Raw genomic sequence first — 23195 nt, forward strand, 5'->3', positions numbered from 1 at the left:
ACGCGCTGGGACCGTGTCACCATTGGCTGCTGTGCCCACGAGCACACCTGACAACGCCCGCTTCTGTCCGTAGACACGCCCCTCTGCCATGCTGCTTCGCGGTGTATGGGAGCGATTGGCTCGCGTGGTGTTGTTTGTCTTGTTTCTCGATCAGGGATTGGACAGATTCACATGCTCCCTTGCTATTGGCTCCTTGCATTTCCTATAGAAGCGAGCCTGTCCGCGCAGGCGCAGGCTGACTGCTTTCAGGAACTTAAAAATGGAGATGACCAACGTTAACCAGGACTGGACTCAGTGGGTTTATCGACTGAAATACACCGGGCTCACAATATTTTTTATCCTCAGATGGAAAAACAGTTCTGGATGACTGCATGAAACTGTTTAAATTCATTAGTTGGACTAACTGTTGCACTGACTAGGACACTGCAATAACAACTACCATTAACTGCCTGTACATTAAGCATATAAGGCTGTCTCAAAAAAAGTGTAAAAAACACATTTTTAAAAGCTTTTATTTCAAATAAAACACATTTTCTATCCAACAACATAAAACTGTGCATTGTCCACATCATCTCCCCTCAATGCTCTGCTTATCGCAAACACTATTATTTACATGTATGTGATTATGTGTGAAAAGGTATATACAGAATTGTTGAATCAAACAATTTGGAGTTCATACACAATATCATCTACTATGAAGGGGAGGACAAAGCTTCTTGAGTATCAAAACAAACCATCCATCCTCTCAGGCGATGAAGTCCAGTGGTCTGTTGAATCCACCTTTTCTGTTCATGTACTGCCTAAAAAAATAAATAAATCAGAAGAAAACATTGCATCACCGTTACCCTCGCAACACTTGCAGATTACATCATCGTGCACCAATAGGAGAGCTGGGATTTCTGCATAGAAGCACCTGCAGAGGTGATTGGCTACAATGACAGTGGATGATGCTGAGTGTTCACTCTGCAGGGCCTAAAAAGTTGTGTAAGTGGTGTAACTCAGAAACCTAAGCAACAACAGGGCCTCACACAATTACTTCAAAAAGATCACAAAATCAAAACAGAAAATAAGGACTTCCAAAACAGCTCTATCAATTTTGGAAGCACTACTATAAAGCAGCACAATAAATAAAGACCTCTGTCCTGTTTCTTCATTGTTCTTGACGTACCTGTATTTTCTCTTCATGGTCACGTTCACAGCATACGCATTTACTGATCCATCTGTTTTCCTTCCCTGTTTGAAAATAAGATTACTGTATCTCACACGTCATTAATAAAATATCACAAAACTCACAGTTCAAGTGTAAATAATAGTGAAAATCTTCACAATAGTGAGTTTCTTTAATCCCCTGATCAAAAGTGTGGAAACACTCAGTCAAACGTATCTATGAATAAATATATTGGGCTTCAATGGCTAACTCAGTGTCTCCCTAAATTAATAGGCTAGTGGCTGCCGTACTGCAACTGCTGCCCCATTGCTGCAGTTAGAGAGCTATTACATTTAAGGACTTGCTTGGACCCCACATAAAGGGGTCATTGTACAGAAACACTTCTCTGTGATAATAAGCACGTACCATGGCCTGGCATGAGCTATTGCTGAAACAAATTACATGTATGATTTCAGCCCCATATAGCTGAGCTTCTTGTCCAGTAAAAGCTGTTCCACAGTAAGGTATCCCAGAGTTTCTGTACTTTGATGGACAGTTGATCAAAGTTGACTTAAATATAGCAAGAAAGAAATGACTCATCATAACTCAAAGATGAATAGATGAATCACAGTGAGGTATTGGTCAGATTTTCACTATCACTTTTCACCTTTGTGCAAAGACTACATGTATCATTGACTGTGCTGTTCTGCACAATCATAAAATATAATACATTGGTGCATTCAGCAGCATCAAAGAAAAAAATATAAGGGTTTTCCACCTCTGTTTAACTGAATCCAATGCATTTTACCTGACTCAAACGGCACCTCCTTGTGGCTGCAAACCACAGGACACCCCTGTATTCTCACCTTGGTGGTATCAAAGGAGCCAAACCCCATCATTTTCATCATCTCAATTTCCTCCTCTGTTTTGCCCTGCATGTCCTCCGCTGTAAAAAGAAAAAAAGAATATAGCATTGATTTTTTTTAATTTAGGAAAACTTGCCATAACACATAAAGCTGAATTTCCTGTTTAATTTATCTTATATTGCGATGTGAAACTTCTACTTATTATACCTGAAATCTGAATGGGTTTTGCTGGCTTATCCTTGGCCTCTTTGCGTTCATCATCACGTCGGTCTTTTTGTCTCACAGGAGAGAGGGAGGAAGAGCGATGACGTCTAACAGGAGACCTGCACAGGAAACACACAGATGGCTGCAGGACGGGTTATCACAACTATGGTGGGCAGACATGAAACTACAGTTATTATTGTTGTTCATGGTTTGTTTAAACAGTCAGTAGTTTACAGGGGATTAGTCAGTGGGGGATTGGAAAATGTTTTCTTTTTCATTATTATTATTATTATTATTTACACTAATAACGCATACATACTGTCATCATTGTGTAGCACAAGTTTCTTGTGTTTACTCTGAATTTTCCTTAGTATTAATAGAACAACGGCCTGGAAGCAGTCAGACACATGTGATATATGCCCCAACACAAAACATAATCTATAAAAAGGCCTGAAAAACAACTGGATAGAAAAATGGTGAGAATCACCTTGAACGTCTCCTGTGAGGGGAGCGTGAGCGACTTCTGCGCCTATCACGATCCCGATCACGAGAGCGAGAGCGATCCCTCTCCCTTCTCCTGCGTTCACGATCTCGTGACGTTGAGCGGGAACGTCTTCTCTCTGCAAGAAAGGTGGAAATCAGATCATTGCATTTGCTGAAAACTTGTCTAGTTCTTATTGTTCATATAATTAGAGATACTGCAGTGTGTCAAAATGGCTTTCCTTTCATCTTTGATCACTTCAGGATATTCCATGACACCCAAAGAGTCCAAAAACACGTTCACAAAAAAAACTGATGTCTTGTGATCCCCACCAATGTTCTTTGATGCAAGACAAAGCTGAGACAAATAATTCCTTGAATTATATTTTTTAAATATACTCAAGCAGATAATAGCGTCTCTGCTATCAGTTTTAAAATAATGATGAAGCTGAGCAGCAGCTAATTTCTCTCCATTATTTTCCTTTGGAAATACCTTTGAAAGCCTAATCCCCACAGTGAGCCACAAGATTATGCCTCCATGCAGGAGCTCTCCTGTTGTTTTTTAACCCCTTTACCAGTGTCTAACTTTATAAGACAATATAATCCTTTGTTAGTCGGATGGCATTCCACGTATAAGAGAGAACAAGCAAGCGCACAAAAATGAGTAGAATGTGATCTTAATGAGTCCGGCACTCAATTCGACGCGAGATATAAGAGTGATCATGAGGAGTTAGTTTGCCGGGGTAGCATTCATTGAATACATTAAGGGAGTTTTAATATGCAAAATCTGCCGTGAAGAAAGGAGAATTTGGGTTTACATTCTACTAAAGCAGAGAAATTGTGAGCTAGCTTAGCATGCGGTTAGCCTTTTTAGCTAATTATCACATCCTACCTCGTCTTTGAGGAGTTCGGCTCCGGCTCCTGCCCATTTTCCCGTCAGATCAAATCTTAGGCTCTGAGACAAGAATAGTGCGAGATAGATGAAGTTATATATATATTACTGTCAAACTGTGCTGTTTGAAATTCGTTCACATTAATGGCTGCTTCCCAGTCCGTCTTCTGATGTTGCTGATCTCCGGTACGTTAACTTCCGGTGACGTCTCTCTCGCTATAAGCGCGCCCCCTACCGACTCGGAGAGCTATCGTCTCTGATTGTTTTGCATATTTTGTAGACTTTGTGCACTTTTGCAGTGTTCTGTATAATTGTAATATTTTACATGAAGATGGAAAGGTGGACAAAAGGCTTGTAAAGAAATGCAAGCTAAAGAGAATAAATTGTTGGTTTTAAATCAAACTTGATCTTTAATGACTGATACATGGTAACCTTGCGACACTCACTTATACATTCTAATATAAAATAAATTAAAACCATGAGCAAACATCACACACATTTTGACAACAGCTATTGGCTTCAACTGAAAATAATTACAACTGTTAAAGAGGTATTTTGCACACATACATTTAAAAGAAAATGAGAAAAGTGGAATGTTTAATACCTTCAGTCTTTTCTTTTACTGGGTTTCAAACTGCATTAGCAGGCAACAAATTTGTTATGCTTCATCCTTTTTTTTGACAATTGTGATAATTGTTATTTTCTCTTGCTTTCTTTCTCTATGTCGTTGCATCAATAGTTTGATAGTTTTACACAAGCCCAGCATTCAGAGGAGCGCAGTCAGTAGCTATCAGTATGTTTCTATATGTACTGCACGTGTTCACATAGCATACCTGCGTAATCTGAGTACTACAACCAATTCATAAATGAAGGTGCATATGATGTTGAACAAATGCAACATACTAGAAATGTCAATATACATATGTCAAGTGCCTATAGAAGAATAAGAGATGCATAATTCACAGAAACTCAGATTTCAAAAGTGCCTTGAAAAGGTGTGGATTTAAAAAAGACAAACAAATGTAACAAATTCTGAGCAGCAAATGCACAGGATCCCAGTTTGAAAACAAAAATGTAATGGTTTGATAGCACAGCAAGTGAAAATAAAATGTGAGTAGTACATTGTGTGTGTGTGTGTGCGTGTGGGACAAGTGATGAGACAAGTGCTATGTCAAACTATTGACCTGGGTCAAATAGTATGGCTAAATAATCGTTAGTGTTTAAACCTGCTGAAGATGATTAACCACATGGATCAAAATAGTTAGGCGTAGTTTACAGTGAGTTTGAAAGTCAGTTTAGTATGCAATGTTTGGCCAACATCTTGACTCTTTTAATAGATCTTATATGGTTAGGTCCATCTGCTACTCATACACTCCACACTAAGAATTATTTCACAGTAGTATTTCACCAAGGTCTAGCGTTTCTGGATGCCTTAGGTCTCTGCTTTCTCCTTCTGCTTCTTGCTCTTTTTCAGGAAGGATGGTGGCTTGAATTTCTTTTTCTTCTTGGACGGGGACTTGGAGGGGGATCCCTCTGGGGTGCCACTTTGTGGTTTAGTGGGTGGAGGAGCAGGGGTGGAGGAGGTGTCATTCGTTGATAGAGCCTTCATGCCTTTCTCCAGTTCCTCCGTCGTCTGCTTCTCCTCCTCCCCTCCATTCTGTATGCCTGTAGAGTCGGTCTTTGCCTCTTCTGTTCCAAGTATAGTAAGAAAAAAGTTTCAAATATAGGATAGAAAGTCTGAAGTTTGGGGGAGCAGCAAAGCTACATGCAAGACATGTTGCTGCATGAACATGCTTGCTTAATGAAAAGTCGGTTGTCATACAGTTTCTCAGTACTTACTAGTGAGACAAGACCAAAGCACCTGAAGTGTGCCCTATGAATCAGTGAAGAGTAACAGAAAAAAGGACAGACAGACACACATAGAGGGAGAGAGCACAACAGATACAGTAGGTACACAGACAAGATGAAAAGGTTGAAATGTAGAAAATGTAAATTAAAGAGTAACTGCCACACCATCTTGACAAACAGTCAAAGTGCCTCAGTAAGCCCAGGTGAGGCAGAGTGACACCCCACAGAGAGTTTATCATGTGTTACACCTGTGCTATGCCGAATGTCTGATGAGAAAGATGTTATTTATAGCCGCAGGTCCTTTATTACTCCATATCCTATCTAATATAAAAATTTTGCACATAATCAACACCTCTCACTCTCAGTATTTTTCACACAGACAATTATTTAACCGTAAAAATCAGCAATGACAGGGAGGTGTGTGGATGAGCCACAGAAACACCACATAACGACTCCTATTCACCTCTGTTGCAATGAATGGGTGCAGAACTTTTGTCTGCATTAGATCATAATCTGACTTTCAAACCGGAATTTATTAAAATTGATGATCAATAATTAACCAGAAAGACTGAACATACAAGAGTGTGAGTGACAATAATTCTGCATTTTCTTGTGTATAATGAAACTTTTTCTTTTACTTTCAGTTAATGTTAATACAGTTCTTTGAATGGAGACACTGAAGGCTGCACTAACCACAGCATACATGATTAGCTTGATACTAGCCTACCAAATACAAATTTTAATTTTCAGTATTTCACTTTGTCTGGGATATAAAGATAGCATATTTCTTTGATATTTGGACGTCTAATTTTAACAGTAACTATAGTTTTTATTTTGCATAATGCTGGCATATACATTCGCCCTTTCAACCTTGCTAATGCCTAAGGAGTTGTATGTAAGTATTATATAATGTATATAGAGACATATATAGATCTGTTCCCTACATCAGTATGATTCTTCCTCTGCAGTAAATTTTAAAATGTTCAATGCCAATTACTTTTTTTGAATTTTGGGATATTATTATTAGTAGACACCACAAGTCTATCGTGTTGTCACCAGTTTCTTTTCTGCTACATTCGGTTTCTTTCTATGATTAATGTAGTCCTACATGAACCCACAACAAAAACGGTTTTGTTAATGAGCAGAATAAAAATCTGTTTCTCTTTTTTTCCCTCTCTGTGCTTCTCTCACCGGTCTGAAAATGGTGGGACTCCAAACCTCATATCTCCTGCCAACAATCATCACTCAGCTACATTTGACACAAAGTCTGATGTCATTACTTTATGGATACTGACAATTGTTTCTGATAGCAATGCAGCAGATTCACCGGTTTGCTTTTGGAGTTAAACTCTTGATAGATAATAACTATCAATTAAATTAAATTTGAAGCCAATTTTTAATTTTAATAATTATAAAATAAGGCAAATCTTTCATATAAAACCTCTAAACTAATTGTTTGAATGTAGCGACATAGACATTTTACTTTTAAGAATCAACAGAGGTGAACGGTATCTATACATATGTGGGGAAGTAGCATGGTTTTCAATGGGCACTTGAAGCAAAGGTGGCAAAAGCAGCACTGAGTCACAAATGCGGACATGTCAGACTTGGAGCAGGCTGCAGAAGTCAGAACGCAAGGCAAGCGGGGCAGACTGTCAACGCTGTGCCAAGCCTCACCTGAGAGAGGAGGGGGGCTGGGTGGAGGGCACTTTGTAGGGGAGGTAGTAGGGGAGGACTCCTTGTCAATTTCAACCTCCTCCCCTACTTGCATAAACACACAAACACACAAACACACACACACACACACACACACACACACACACACACACACACACAGTGAGGAGCGGTGTAAGTTCAGCTGTGCAGGAAGGTTAGATTAGTGAGGCACAGACAAGTGAGCCCAGTTTATACAACAGTTACAAGTGAAGGTGCTGTGTCAATCATTTTTAATTTAACTAATTCATGATTTTAAATATTTCACTGCTCTGTAAAGAACAAATGGCCTCAAGAAAATGGTTTGCTCACACATGCTTGTGTGCTGGATTTTACATTAAATTATGGCAAAATATCTAATATTTCTGAGGGAAATCAACAGGACAGACCAAGGTGAAAATTTCCCATTTTCTTAAAATAACAAATGGGCAAGTGATTAACTCATTTTACTTAAAAAAAAAAAAAAAAAAAAAAAAAAAAAAAAATCACAAACATATTGGTATTTGAAGATGATTACACAGCACCCTCAGGATGATTAGAGGAAAGTGCAGCATAATGCTTGACTGTTTATTAATATTTAAAATATATTGCCAAACATATGCAGGCATATATAGGACTGTATGGCTGAAGCAATTAATAACAATAATCTAATACTCTAGTTGAGAACTTATGAGTAAACAGATATTTTCTCTAAGCAAGTGTTATGATACTAATGGATATGCTGTACATTTAAGAGATAAGGGTTAATATGACTAAACATTGGTAATTAATAAGTTGCGCGGATGGTCTTGTCAAAAAGCCTTATCTTAGAAATGTTCTACTTAGTCCTAACAGAGGCACAGTGCAGTGTTCTTTATGTTGGTGTATGGAAAAATATCTATTTTCCTTTCTTTCTTTCTGTCTTTCAATGTATGTAATACAATCAGAGCAGCGATGAGTTGAGCTGTACAAACTGTACCATTGGTCCCTCCGTCCTGTTTCCTCTGCACCTCTATGCGGTACTCCTCCAACTCCTGGTCTGTCAACTGGTTAAAGGGGTTGGGAGGTTCTGGCTCTGATGGGACTTTGGGTGGGCTGGCTGGAGACTAACAGACAAGCAGAGACACAAAACCATATTTGAGCTAGAGAGCAAAGCGAGGTAGATGCTTGACAGGTAGAGATGCTGCTGCTTACCGGAGGACCGTCCTCTGTTATAACACTGGCAAGAACTTGAGACTGTGGTCCTGCCGTTTTCATGTCCTGACGATTCTGCTGTCTGATCTGATGAGATGAAATTTATTGTAAATGATATCTGATATACATGACAGTGAGAAGAAGGAAAAATCAAGGACAAAGGGAATTTACCTTGTTTCGTGTCTCAATCACTTCTTGAGGGTTGGTGAAAAGAGGCACAAACTGGTTTGGGTTCTCGATCTTGATGGATGTGCTGCCAGCCTGTGTCACCTCTTCTGTCTTCAGCCACTAAGAAAAAGGGGGAACCGAAATCAAAACAAAGTTCTACAAAGAAAATCGAGCTATGACTCAATGTGCCCATCTTCTTTCGTCAAAAGAAATCGTTTTCACCTAAAAATGTCCCTTAAATGTGTGTTTTTATAAGGGAGATTTATTATTATTGGTTATATTTTTTGCCAGCAGAGGGCAGACTCTGCACTGCAGCGGTCATCTTTTAGCAGTGGTCTTTCCCCTGCAATGCAGAAAAGAGGAGAGAGAGGAGGGTGGGGGGAGCAGAGGAGGATGAAAAGGGAGAACCAAGCTCCTCCCAGTGATCAGACATTCGGCCTCAATGTTTTCATCCCTGAAGCACTTGTCAGCAAAGCTGTGATCACTCTGTTTTCTGAGGTACAGGAATAAAAACAAATACCCCAGTTGAGCGCAACCCTCAGATACAGAAATGTCCAAATATCAATTTCTGCATGTATGAGCATTTCTCATCCAGGAGATGGTGCGTAATAATTCTGCTACTGTGTCTGTCTGCTCTTAAATTGTAACCCCAATAACTTTCAAGGTCTTTCTTCCTTCTATTTTCATGGCTCCTGTTTATGTGTTAGAAGCAGGAAAAATGGATTTGAGCGCGTTTGACAAGGGCTAAACCACAGACGACAGTCTGATCCAACATACATGGTCTCGCTGCTCCAATTGCTGAGAAAATAATGCTGGTTCTCATAGAAAAGCATCAGAATACACCGTGCATCATAGTTTGTTGCATTTGGGGCTGCAGTTAGGGCGTCAATCCTGTATGGTGGAGCACAACAAGTTTGAGGTTTCACAGGCGTGCTATCCACAATAACTTCCCTGGCCTACACTATTTTTAAATGTGTCTGCTCATTTTGCCAATGAACTGTTTTTGGACTACCGTTGTTATCACCACTGTAATTTTTACTAGCGCTGGTGCTTACTAATGTACTTTTAGTGGTATCAGTCACTACCACTCTTTACAGCTGTGTGTTTTTCTTGTATTTTTATTGTGTTCTCTTTCCTTCTGCTCTTGTTCTCTCTTTATCCTTCCCTTTCGCTTTTCCATTCCCTTGGTCTCCCCCTCTCCCCTATGTGCTTACTCATGGAGGGATTTGTTTGGTCTTTCTAAATAATTCTTTAAAGAGCTTAATCTAGACCTGAACTACATTTATTGTATCTTGATGTGGGGTTAGGGTTAGTTGCTTTTTGATGATAAAATATGATCTTATTTGACTAGTTTTGGGACAGATATATGTGCCATCTGCAAGAGCAAAAACCTCTACTTTATTTTCATAAAGGTGTTCCAGTCCTGTAGTGTGATCTATTTGGTAAATTAAAGGAAATGATCCCCAGAGCCTCACTGTGGTGCGCTGGTGTCCAGGACTGGCTTGGTCTTGGCTGACTTTTTGGTAAGTGTTGGGGGTGTTGAGCCATCGCGTCCGCTCTTGCTGCTGGCGCTGGGCAAAAGGGTTCTGCTTCAGAGCCTGATGAACTCCGTCATCATCAAACTGGTGGAAGGCTGTGACGGTTGCAGGCACCTCCACCTCCCTGCGCATCCGTGATCGCTCCAGCAGCACAGGAAAACGGTATGCGTAGCCCGTACGGTAGCCCTGAATACAAGAGGTAAAGAAAGCTATAGGTTTGGGGGATGCTGGGGACACCATCTTCTATGCTTTTCTACTGGTCACACTTCAACCACACTGCAATCTGACACATACAGCATCTGCAACATCTAAAAGAAATTACATTTGACATTTGATGGATTCATTTCAAAAACATGCTCTGTAACTGTACTTTATATAGGTGGCCACTGCAGCAGAAGCAGTATTATTGGCTACCAGTGGTCCCTTTGATGTACATTTTATGACACAAAGTAACTGTTTCAAAGATATATATGATGCCTAGTAACTGCTGATGCAAACTAAACATTTGATGAGGATGTGTTTTGCAAATGCTTTCCATTTGCAAACCACAGGAAAGCTTTTATGCTCTAATTGTGAAGCAGCCCCAGGAAATGTAGCAGCATTTCACACTGCCATAAGACATAACTGCAACATTTGCATTCTTTCATATTTTATCTTAAATTTTCACTGTGAATATGTTGCCTACCAGATTGTCCAGAGTTCTCATGAGGGCTTCAAATTCATGCTCCCCGATGCGGCTCTTGTGGAGGGGCCCAAAGGTGGAGCCAGCCCACCCCACAGTGCCGGCTGGGTTGGGTTTGTGAGTGGTCCGGTCGAGTAAAATCAGGTTCTGTTCACCACCAGCGGAACACAAAGCTGTAACCTTAAAAAAAAAACACACTGATTTAGAGCAGGAACGGGTATTCCTCTTGAAATTCCAAAATTTACAGCGTACTGTAATAAGCCATAAACAGTTAAAAGAATTTGGGAATTTCCCAGTTTGGGATCAATAAAGTACATCTAAGTATCTACCTAAAAACTTTTACTGAAAAAAAGAAGCCCAATTACCTAAAATCAGTCAAAATACAAAATCGGAGAACTAACACAAAAAACACAGATACTTTACAGTTTCCAGTAAAATAAACACACTTTATCCAAAAGTCGGTTCAAACAGTCATTAGGAATCATTAGGTGCTTTTTAAATGATTAGGTAGAGCAATACAGCAGCTTCAAAAGGGTTATCACTAAATGTCTTTTAAAGCGTGTTTGGCACAGACAGTAGGTTTTACTTGAACTGAATTCTCTGTGACAGGAAACCAGCGAAAGGAGATATGTATGGGTTTAACATGCAAAAAGTCTAGCAATGGCATTTTGGATTGTTTTTAGTTAATCCTGAGATGTATTTCCAGATAAATCCAGATTTATTAAAGAAGTCCATTAGTAGTTGATACACGAGGAAGTAAAATTTCTGGTCAACTTAGTATGGATGTTGAACAGCATGAATGGTCAAATTTTTTTTGTTTGTTAGTTTTTTTGGGGGCCATTAGGACCTCCATTTTGTCAGCATGTTTCCACTGTCCAATTCCTGATAGTTTTGTAACAATGTAGAAGCTCAGTTGACATCAAAACCTTACTGCAAGGGCTTGAATTAGAAGTGCACTTAGAGGTCATCTGCAGTAAGATGATACGCAGTATTCAATCTGAAAAGGCATGGTGTCTGGCTCAGAAGCATCTTGACCACATCGCTTGTGAGTTGAGAAAATATTAAACATCATCCTCTTAAGGTTTAAAGGATGAACTGCTGTTGGTCTTGCATGATTACTGCAGTGAGTCCTGAACAGGTGGTGCTGGTGCTGCATATGTATCATGGGCACATTCAGACTCACCTACACACCTACACACCTACACACACCTACACACACACCTACACCTACACCTACACACACCTACACACACCTACACACACCTACACACACCTACACACACACACACACACACACACACACACACACACACACACACACACACACACACCTACACTCATGCAGTGGTAAAACTTTGCCTGTATATCAGCTGTTGGTCAAGAGTATTTGTGCGTGTAAGTATAAAACCTGGATCTGGCAGGCAGTTTGGATGTGGAAGATGGTATAGAAGGCCTCCTCCACAGACTCCCCAAGAGCCATTATGCCATGATTTCTCAGCACCAGAACCTGGGATACACAGAAAATCACACTGAACAGTGAAATAAAAGCAAATCACAAATGGGGCACTTAAGTGGCTCATCTGGTAGAGCACACACCAATTTGTGATCACTGTCTGGTCATCCAATAAAAATAAATATGTTTAACGAATTATTCCAGCTAATGGCAATGCTACCTCATTGCCATTAGCTGTTTACCCTCAAAGCTCAAACACACCATGTCTGAAGCATAGGAGCAAAAACCTCTAAATCAGGAAATGATATGCTGGTTTTGCTTTCTGCAGTCTTCTCACCTTACATGTGGGTCCTAAGCTCTTCTGCAGCTCCACTCTGTCCTTCTCCTCTTCCATGACACCATTGTAGTCATAGTAGGCCACATCACCAACCAGCAGGGCCTCATGAGACAGTGGCAAGAGGCCACACTTCATTGCTGATACCTGGACAACATTCAAAGTCAGTCATGGAAAGGAAAGGAAAGGAAAGGAAAGGAAAAGGAAGACTCATGTAAACCTGAGCAGCAGCGGTGTGATGTTGGTGTGTGTTGCCAACGCAAACAAGAGACCCCTTTGAACTAATGATCAGCCTAGGATGACTCACCGCAGCTGTGGCTGGCGTGTGGAGATGAAGAAGACAGCGAACATCTGGCCGCGCTGAGTAGATGGCTGAGTGCAGGTTGAACTTCTCTGCATCCACGCCCAGGTTGGTGCTGCCCTTCTCCACCATCTCACCCAGGATATTAACCTTAACCTGTGAAAACAAGCACCATCACTGCGTTTGGGCTCTAAATGAGAATAACAAAATCCTCTGGATGTATGATATTTGGAAAATAAAGTCAGAAACAATTCCCTACATTCCTATACAGTGCCTGCAATATTCTTCATAAATTATATTTTAAAATTCACTGAGTCAACTTACTTCAAATTAAATGCATTCAGATGATGCATAGGACAATAATTAAGAAATCAGAATAATGAAACAACCATTGCTTCAATGTCAATGTCAAACAATTGTTCAGTACCCATTTCACAGTTTTCACATCAAGTATCAAAAAAGATGTCAAATATTCTCAAGTTATAGCTATTTAATAGTGAAGTTTGGGTATATCTTAGTAACAGATAACTATAGAGCTGTCCTGTCGGTCAATAAGCTTTTGGAAGATTTTGCAATTTCAATATGAGCCACCATCCCAGTTGGAATGATGGCAATGATGAGTTAGCATTTTGCTTCACTGAAATAAAGTAAAATTATCAGTCCTGTTCCAAATAAATATATCGCTTTATGTCTGGAAGATTCACGTTTAACATCACTCTGTAGCATCACAGTGCAGCTCCTGGGATTTGCATGTTGCACCAGGCCTTATTGTGTTTTCAATGACTTTTCAAAATTTCAGATAAAAAGCAGCCATTTCAAGACAACATTTTAGGGAATCATCAACTGTTTTATGATTTTGAAGAATAATTGTCAAGTCATAAAAAAATAATAATTGTAAAGATTAAATAAAACAATCAATAGACGACCAATAACAACTCAATAATACATCATACTTGGATACAATCAGACAATGATTCGATTATTCAATCAATTATTGTGATTAATAATAGAATACATGTGCTATAAATATGGCTGGCATATTAGTGAGATGGTTAACTATCCCAAGGTTCTGGGTTCCTGGTGCTTTCCTATGTGGTTTTTACACGTGCCTGTGCATGCAACCTTTACGAATATGGATGGATGCTATAAAGGTTTGCATCATATCAACAAGATCAGGGGATGAATACACTTTTTAATGAACAGTAATGAGGACCAAATCGCATATGGCAGAGACTGGTTTGACTCACAAGATTGGATCCTGTCACCTCACTGTATGCCAGGCCGTCTGGAAGCACCAGAAAGTGTTCCTGTTCTTTACTGACACGCAGCTGTAAACAAGAGTAAGAACATGCAAAACATTACACAGCTGGTCAAAACATATTTAGTGAGTTTTCATTTGTGAAGAGGAAAAGATGAAAACCAGAAATCTGATCACAGATAATTAGCATCTTCCTGAGCTTGTTGGGGCAAGTGTTTTTTGTCTTCTTCAAGTTTTTTCAGGTTGTTTTTTTTTTTTTTCCCCCCCATCATTCCAAAAGTTAGATTTCCACAGGCACCAATTGCATAGTTTTTTCTACATACTACATATGTTGATGACAAGAATATGTGTTACGGAAAACACACAATGTTAGGAATATAATGTAAAAGGAGAGTCAAACTTACAGTGAGACAGGTGTGACTGATCTGGGCCCAGCCATAGAGGTCAAAGAGGCGATGAGTGCTGGCCAGTTTGCAGCGCATTAACCTCTCCCCCTTCACCAAGCTGCCAGGCTCCCATCCATGCAGGTCGTTGATGGGTGTCACCATCATCATGTCTGTGTGGGGGGAGGGAAGGAAAGAGAGACAGAGGATGTTTCCACAAACAGCAGATCCTGTTGATTCTTTGACATGTGCACATTTCAATTTAGGCAACATGAAATAACACTAATATTTCATTAAAGTTAATCAGCTCTCTGAATGCCTATCCCTGACGAGGCACGACAACCTACATATTACCATATTTATTGTTACGAAATGGATATATGTGATGTAAGTAATACAAGGACTCATCAGCAAACACTTAGGTGGATGAACAGAGTCTTTAATTTAATTATTTTGCCTTGAAACTTGTAAAATTAGCAATTACTCCATTTAGAAACACACCAGCTCAGCAGGGGACACAAACTACACCCACAGAGGGTTGGAGCCCTGAATCTAACTGTATTTTTACCGTTATTTACACTGTTGTTGCTCTTTTGTAAAACAACATATGAGCTGATATTGTACTTAATTACACATAGAAAATATAATATTGGCCTCAATCTATGATGTATCAGAGAAACAGCTGATCATTTAATGTATGATGCAGTGCTATCAAAGAGGGCTATATATAGTAAAATATTAAACAATATAACATTACTGGTTTTGTTACATTGTAATAAGACATCTCATATAGAATATCTAAATATGTTATTGATGGTTGAGTTGCACTGTGGGTCATGTCAGCAAGAAACTTTGACAGTGTAAGGAACATCAATCTATGACCAGGGACTAAATCTGTGGCCCTGCTGCATTATTTTATTAGTGTCCACCAGTCTGATAAATTAAGGAATTTCTTCGAAGATTTAATCAAAAGTTTGTTCACATACTCGAAGGAGGGACGGGGAGAGCAGCTGGAGAACCATGTGAGGCCATAAAGTCAGCAAGTTGCCTCAAGGCCCACAGGTTGGATGAGCTGCCACCCTTCTTCATCTGTTCCTGGATCATCACATCCAACTCCTCCCTGAATGACTACTCACACATATGCACACAAACACACAAACACACACACAAATGTGTTATCATATCTAAATGTATACACCACATAATAACAATATTGGATTGAGGTTCATTCGTGTTAAATATTTTAAAAGTGAATTGTCTCACTTTCTACAACCAAAAATTCCCCAATCAAAATAATTTTAAAAGATGCTATTAATCTTCATAATTAATGGTGGTTTTGAGCACATGAGTATTGATTCACCAATACTGCTACACTACAGAAGTAAGGGGCGGCCAGCCTCACGCCACCAGTCCTCTCACTTCACGGTCATGGAGATGATCACAACTGTGAGAGAGGAGTCAGACAGGAATAAGAAAAAAAAAAAACCCACTACGTTATATAAACATGGAGGAACAAAAATCTCACTGGACTCTGAAGGAGGCTGGAGATGCGCTTCTTATGTTGGGGTCCAGAGCCAGGCGTGGAGTGCTGCGGAGATGGAAGGCTCTCGGGGACCTCATCACTGGGGCTGCGCTGCACAGGTGTGCCCTTGGGAGTGGGGGACTTGCTCATCTTCTACTTTAGCAGTGGGCGTCTTACAAGCAGATGTCGGTGGTGAGAACTGCAGAGAAAGTGTCAGTAATATTATAAATGCAGTTAAATGGTGCTTATTCAGTGTTCACAGACTGCCAAGTCAAACAACTAAGAGTCAACATTTCGCTGTTTGGAAAACACCCTTTCTCAGTCTCTTTGCAAACCTAAGATGAGATGATCAATACCACTCTCTTATCTGTCCATTAACTATGTAACCATAGCCAGGAAATGGTTACCTCAGCTGAGAAAAGGAAGACAGGATTCAAAGGGAAACACTTGGTCCAGAAGTGTCTAGAGGTAATGATATCTTAGCTCAGTAAAACTCAAAGGCGATATCTCATTTGTTCAATTCGTACAGAAATTGAAGTCAGAAATGTTGGCTTTGAAATGGTTTTTCAGGGTTTATGCAAAGGACTGTTTCTTAAGCAGGATAGGTGACTTCCTGAACTCCCCATGACTTTGACTGTTCACTTGTTTTGGCAGAACTTACTACGTTTTACAACACTCATTGTGCAGCAACAAGTTTTTTCTGTTCAAGCAGGTGCTGGTAATGATTATTTGCCAAGAACGTCAGACATGCTTCAGTTACAATATAGAGAGTACACAAAAGAAAAGTTACCATGGTGTTTATTTGCACCTTTGGAGACCACTGTTTTTTTCTAGACTGATAAGTAAACAGCTGTGAATGCTGGTGATAGCTATATATTTACAGCAAAAACGTACACAGTGCATTTAATACAAAACCCATATTCCAATTTCAAGGCTATCATCAATACCACTACATCACTACACCCCGAGTTACACCCAATATGAAATTAACCTGAATTGTATTGACGTGAAAATGTGGAAAACAATAGTGATAAAGCAAATATTTAAATAATTCAGGAAGTAAAACTCCATGCAATTAAATTGCATTAAACAGACTGGTCCAATCATTCTACAAGCATAATTGTAGCACTTAAAGCTGCAGCCATACTCCTTTTTAGGGGATACATAACCAACAGGGCTCATCTAAAGAAAAATATTTTCTAAGCTTCCTTAGCTTATGACATGAGGGTTTCCTGCAGACAGAGGTAGTTAAAACCTCTGAGAGCTGACCACATGAAAAATAAAAATTGTCAGTTCAATCAATACGCTTGCTTATGTGCAACCTGCCCAAGCAAATTCTTTTGCATTTTAATATATTTCAACAGTTACCTGTTTGCAATGACAAAAATGAAAACTATTGTTCTGGCCTCCTTTGCATTTTCAAATGAGTGTTAAAATGAAATACCTACCCTCACATTAAGGATGCTGGACTCCTCGGCGCACTGACCAGTGAAAAGCAGAGCTATCAAGAAGGAAGCAGCAGCAATAAAAGCTTGTGTGGCAGGCAGCACCAGAGCAGGAAGTTAGCTGGTGCTGCGGCTCAGTAATTGGAGAAAGAGTAAAGACTTACTGTAAGCATCTTCAGAAAAGAGCTTGCCACTCCCCAAATGAAACATATGCACTCCACAAAAACACACACACACAGCTGTAGGGAGAAGATAAGGTCCCAAACACACCACACCCTCCCTCCTGTGCTATGTCTGACTAACTGACTTACTTGAGTTGTTGCATAAGTAACATATTAACTTTTGCATCCCTGATACCATGCACTTCCATTGTCATTCCCCAGGCCTCTAACATTCACGATAGGAATTATGCTCCCATCAAAAGGCACATTAACGGTTGCATTGCACCCCATTAGTGTTGCAGTGCAATGAGCTGAGTCTCATTGCACTGAGAGAAACTTTCAGATGACTAAACCTTTAATGGTGTTTTTGAATAAACTGAACTTCAGCACCAGGCTTGCTGGGCTTAAAAATACTGAACGATCACATTAGCTATCCAAACACATCAGTAGCATCCTAAAGAATTATCTGTGCTCCCTGAATGTACACTGACATATCAGTATTCTATATCCAAAAGCTCTCTCACATCAAAACTGGTTATAAATTACCTGGTGTTTCCTCGTCTCAATTATTCTTTCATTGTTCACTTTCATTCAAATGGAAGTGTAAGCAAATCACCAGTTAAGCAGCAGAGATCACCCCTTTTGCTCCATCTCTTATAATGGAGGATGTTTTATGGTGTATATGACTCTCTCTCTCTGGGGGTAGAGGGAGCACAGCTGCTGACAAGCAGCAGGCAGAAAGGCTTTCTCTCAAGGGGGGGGTTTAATGACGAAGGGGAGACATGGAGATCTGGCAGCAGGCCTACCATCACAGCTTCCTTCGATCCTGTGGAGCCTGACAAAGCTTATTTCCTGCCATTATTTCATCTCCAAGAGATTGACTTTTACTTGGAAACAAAGCTGTAAAATCAGAATTGCGTAATTGGTTTCATAATGGGAGATAAGTTATAGCATATTATCTTCAAAACATATTCAGGAACCTTCACTTTCAGTTTATTTGACTGTGAAGTTCCAAAAACATCTCAGGGTTAATAACAGCAAATATTTGGAGCCCAACAGCCTAAGGTATGAATATTTTAGTAAACATACAAATTCTCATAATTATGAGAGAGGTGGCAGGAAAAGCACTGCAGCTGTCACGCCACCGTATACTTCCAGCACCCCCTGCTTCCTTTCCCTTGTTCATCCTGCTGTGTCTCATCTGTTCTTTGTTTCCCCCCAGATTTACTGTGATGTGGCACAGCCCTCCTAGCCTCGCGGAGGTCATTTCACTAAAGAGCAACAAACTAGCTGCCAGGGAGGGCTGGTGATGGTCAGACACACAATGAAATAATAAAACTTTTAGCTGCAAGACAAAAAGTGTATCAATTTCATCAAGATTTGACACACCCTTTGAACTAAAAAGACATATGCCGACCAAAATAAAAAAAAAAATTAAATCAGGTTTGATTACATTGTTTTCATTTTGTCATTATCAATTTAACAGTATTGAAGTAAAGAGACAGAATACTTTCTGAAGCCACTGTATGTGTTTGTATTGACTGCTGTATATCACTTGCAGTGGTTAGGTCTGTGTGAGCACTGACATCCAGCAGCAGGGAGGAAGATAGGGCTATAATTACCGAAGGAGTTCTGGACTGATTTTCTTTGGCTCTGCCATCTTTAGGCTTACGTCATAAGGGCTGGTCAGTAGATCGTAAGTAGTTATGGAGCAAGTTATTTATTTATTTATTTACAAATCAGTGCCTTTTTAAAATAAAGAAATAATGATGATCATTTTGAAACATCTGCAATGACTTTACAAACTTCAAGCCTCTTTATATGATTTACGAATTAAACATTTTTATTTTTTAAACTCACTGCAACACTTGATTTTGTCCATTTTATGATATACTACTCTCCCAGCTTGTTTTAGATGTAACATGTAAAATTTGGGTGGGCTGTGCACAGCATGCCACAATCCAGCCTATTTGCTTTTAGATTAATATAAACTAAACTGTAATTTTACTAAATATTGTTTATTTTATCAAGCAGCTGTCAGACCTATATTCCTTCCTAACACAAGACTAAGGTAGTGCAGACCAACACTACTATAATGTGACTTGCAATCTTAAATAAATTTACTCATTAAGCATTTGATAGGGTGCCTTCCAGGATGACAGGATAAATGAGATTAAAATGTATTAATGCATGTTTAATGAAGTACATTTTGTTGACAGTGTAGCATGAAATGTTTGACTCTACAGCATCAAATTAGGCATTTGGCTTTCACCTTGGCAAACAACACCAAATATAATAAACGGCATCACAAACACAAATGATGCATAAAATACAGGGTCAGATGCAGTCCATTATAGTCAAAAGGAGTATTAATATTGAATCGTTATGTAACAGAAAAATGAAAGCCAATACCGTAAAGAAAAACGTCTATTTTCTTGTCCATAGTGTACTTTGGTCCGAGTTTTATATATCGTAATAGCCAATAAATTAATATCAGCCAAGACATTCTTAACTAAATAAAAATTTGTAAATCCTTACACAATCCATTGTAAAATTATATAATCCTGGTGGAGACTTGATCTAATGATAGAGTACAAGGCAGTTAATAGAGATCAACTTAAAAATCAACTTCGTTTTCGTGACTGGATGTGATCCTTTCCAGTTTCAGTGTCTGCCGTTGTGCTTCAGCTATAAAAATACATACCACTGTGTCACATGGAGGCGAGCGGGGGGCAGGAGGAGAGAAAGGGCCTATTGATCAGTCAGTGCAGCACACAATGGTATCGGTACAGGCTTAAGCCTTAAAGCTCAACATAAATACACAACATCCTTTAAGGCGTTTCTACCATCAGCCGTCCTTCCGCCCACCAGCGGCCCGATGGCTGCACGGCTGCCTAGCAACACACGCACGCGCTGCAGCATCCATAGCAGCCGAGCGGAGGACCAGCTAATGGCCACCCGCAAAGCCCCGAGTGGACATGAAGGATCATCCTTCACAGCCAGGGCGTTATTTATTCTCTCTGTGAGCCTCACGGCGCCCTGCATAACCACACAAACCTCCACTGACGCGACCGTGCAACAACATAAAGCCACCGCGGTCTCTCTAATGAGGACTTCGGCCGCACGGCTCCAGTAGCAGTGTCACCCTGTGAACAAACTGCTCTCAGCACAAAACCACCGATACACACACAGACCAAAATGAGCAAACCGTGAACCCGTGAATAACCCAGGCGGTAAAAAGGTCAGGGTTAGGACCGCACCGGATCACAGAGATAGCGATGAAACGCGTGAGAAAGCAGCCGACACTACGCCCAGCCAGCTCACCACGACACATCTGGAAGAAGAGCGGACAGAGGAGGCCACTCACCTCAGTACATCCCCAGGACCAGGTCCTCTGCGTGGGTGCGGCACACCCACACACCAAAGCAGTCCTCAGTCCCAGCAGATGTGCTTAATCACAGATGCGTCAGTTTTGAGTTGCAGCACCAGGGATTCCTTTGTCAAGCTATTTCAGGGCCTCAGCTAATTCCGACTCAATGGACCCCGATGTTTTTCATCGTGCAGTGCGCCTGCACCAGCCCACCGCCACGCCTATCCTCTGTCACCCAGGAGTTCCCAGCAGGAACCAGTCTGTTATTTTGTTTTTAAAACCTACGCAGCGCTCTGGGCTATTTCTCCCGCTGTCCCTGTAACGGCGTGTGGCTGGCAGGGCCTAGTTCAAGTGGGACACAATACATCCCTTCAGAAAGGCGCCACCATCTGTTATAATGAAGAAGAGCCTGTTCACTGGAGGTTGATGATTTAGAGCACATTATATGGAGTGTTACGTCATAATTTAGAAAGACATCAACAAAAAATTTAGAAAATGATCGAAGTGGTTTACACAAGAGCTGAGGTTTTGACTCAAAATTATTATTTTCTGCCGCAAGTTGTTGTTGTTGTTTCAAGTTTTACAGTGTTCAGCGGTTGAAGTTGAAATTTACACCTTAAGTAGAAGCTTTAAAAGAGCAGACAACTTGGAAAGGTTGCAAATGAAATTTAATTCTCATAGATTTGGACAAAAAAAGAAAACAGAAATATTGCAGAAATGCAGTGTACTGAAGTCGTCTTGTAAATTTACTTAAGGGCTTGCAAGGATACAGTTTAACGACACAAAAACATTAATACATACCCCAGCAAAATGTACATGTACACAAAAAGCTAAATAAAATAGGCAACTCATCCTTCAAAGTAACAGGCCCCTAATAAAACAAAAATGACTTAATCTAAGACTAGTTTTATTCAACAACCCATCCACTTAACGCAATGACTATATTCAGTGACCTAACACCAGAAATGTCATCTGTGATCTAAAGACGAAAGACATTTGATTGCATGGGCTGTATGTAACTCAGACTGCACTATACTGCATTTTCCCTCCACCTTTCGATTTTCCCAAATACATCCCTTTTCTACATACTCTCCTTAGAAATTCCCAAAATAACAAAAGAGTAGTGCAATGATTTCATAACCCAAGGGCAAATGGCCTCCAATGTTTCACGCAAAAAGGTGAAATAAGAATTTCTTCAAATAATTCATTTGTCACCATTTTTATTTCATGAACTTCAGATTATAAAAAGATTAAAAGAGTAAATGTGGCAAGTGTAATGTCTCTGAAGTTCATTAAGTTATTAGGCTTTATTTGACTCTTTAGGATTTCTGGGAGGTCACATTAGGATTTGTCTGCTGCTGATAACATTTGAGATTTTCAAATCTCAGCTCCGATAAGCAATTGACTGAGGATCTAAAAATTAAGCTAACAAATGGATATAGAGCAGGGTAAGCTATGAAAAGGCTTCGGTCCTATTTTTTCAAGTTCATGAAATAAAAAGATACAATTGTATTAAGCATTTGCTGCAGGGGTTTTTCTTTCCCAGCTAATGCAAAACTCCGCATATAACTGCATGTATAGTAACGCTAACAGTCAGTGCACTGGCATTGGTGTGAGTACCCTGATGTCTGCAAATTCTGGTAGAAGAGCAGCTACTGTGACTATGCTGTGACAGACATGGAAAATTTAACCACAGGAGGGCAGTGTTACAACACATTTGAAATCAGTGGGAAATTCTGCTGTGCTCCAGCTACTTTTAAGTTTAAGCAAAAAAAAAATAAAAAAAACTCATCAGGCAGGACAACTGAAAACTGTTGTAGGTTCTGCTGTGCTGCACAGTGCAAAATTAGTGAAGTGATGATAACTAGGAGAAACCAGAATGCCACAAAAAACCTAATTAAACCAAACAAATTATGAATATACAGCATACTAACTTAATTAAAAAGATGCACATTATGAAAGACACTTTTGACTAATGGCAGGAAAATCCTGTGTGTAATATTGAAATTACTGACCTGATTCGTACAAGTGTGCCCTCTAAGTCCTTACTATGACAACAGGCCAACATGTACAATGAACCCTCTGCCTTTTGTTATTAACGTCTATGCTTTTCCTGTTTAGCCATGACAAAGTGACATCTGTTCGTTCAAAAAAATTTTCATTTGAAAATTCTTCGACAATGGTCTTTCAGTCAATTTGGGGGCAACAGCCGCATACCTCTGGATTAATGTTTAATTTGGATCTGGTATACCCATCG

The 23195-nt window shown here is 39.9% G+C and overlaps 2 protein-coding genes across 4 annotated transcripts; both read right to left on the reverse strand.

The window, feature by feature from the left end:
- Positions 1–496: 496 nt before the first annotated feature.
- snrnp27 (small nuclear ribonucleoprotein 27 (U4/U6.U5)) lies at positions 497–3769 on the reverse strand. Its single transcript, XM_029510656.1, has 6 exons — positions 3590–3769; positions 2705–2837; positions 2221–2336; positions 2014–2093; positions 1169–1233; positions 497–800 (listed from the first exon to the last, which is right to left on the reverse strand). The coding sequence occupies exons 1-6, from the start codon at positions 3624–3626 to the stop codon at positions 746–748; spliced, it is 486 nt and encodes a 161-aa protein (XP_029366516.1). The 5' UTR covers positions 3627–3769; the 3' UTR covers positions 497–745.
- Positions 3770–3981: 212 nt separating this feature from the next.
- On the reverse strand, positions 3982–17549 carry add2 (adducin 2 (beta)). 3 transcript variants are annotated; one of them, XM_029510655.1, is made up of 15 exons: positions 17411–17549; positions 15966–16161; positions 15427–15568; positions 14462–14613; positions 14047–14127; positions 12806–12955; positions 12502–12645; positions 12120–12218; positions 10715–10891; positions 9967–10215; positions 8495–8611; positions 8324–8410; positions 8109–8235; positions 5429–5462; positions 5141–5278 (listed from the first exon to the last, which is right to left on the reverse strand). In XM_029510655.1, coding segments are annotated over exons 2-15 (1707 nt in total). In that variant the 5' UTR covers positions 16113–16161; positions 17411–17549; the 3' UTR covers positions 5141–5277. The 3 variants fall into 3 exon arrangements, with proteins under 3 accessions (XP_029366513.1, XP_029366514.1, XP_029366515.1); XM_029510653.1 differs by lacking the exon at positions 5429–5462 and having other exon boundaries at positions 3982–5278; XM_029510654.1 differs by lacking the exons at positions 5429–5462; positions 17411–17549 and adding an exon at positions 15801–15884 and having other exon boundaries at positions 3982–5278; positions 15966–16081.
- Between the last annotated feature and the right edge of the window lie 5646 nt (positions 17550–23195).

This window comes from Echeneis naucrates, chromosome 9, assembly GCF_900963305.1.
Source record: "Echeneis naucrates chromosome 9, fEcheNa1.1, whole genome shotgun sequence".
Lineage (NCBI taxonomy): Eukaryota > Metazoa > Chordata > Actinopteri > Carangiformes > Echeneidae > Echeneis > Echeneis naucrates.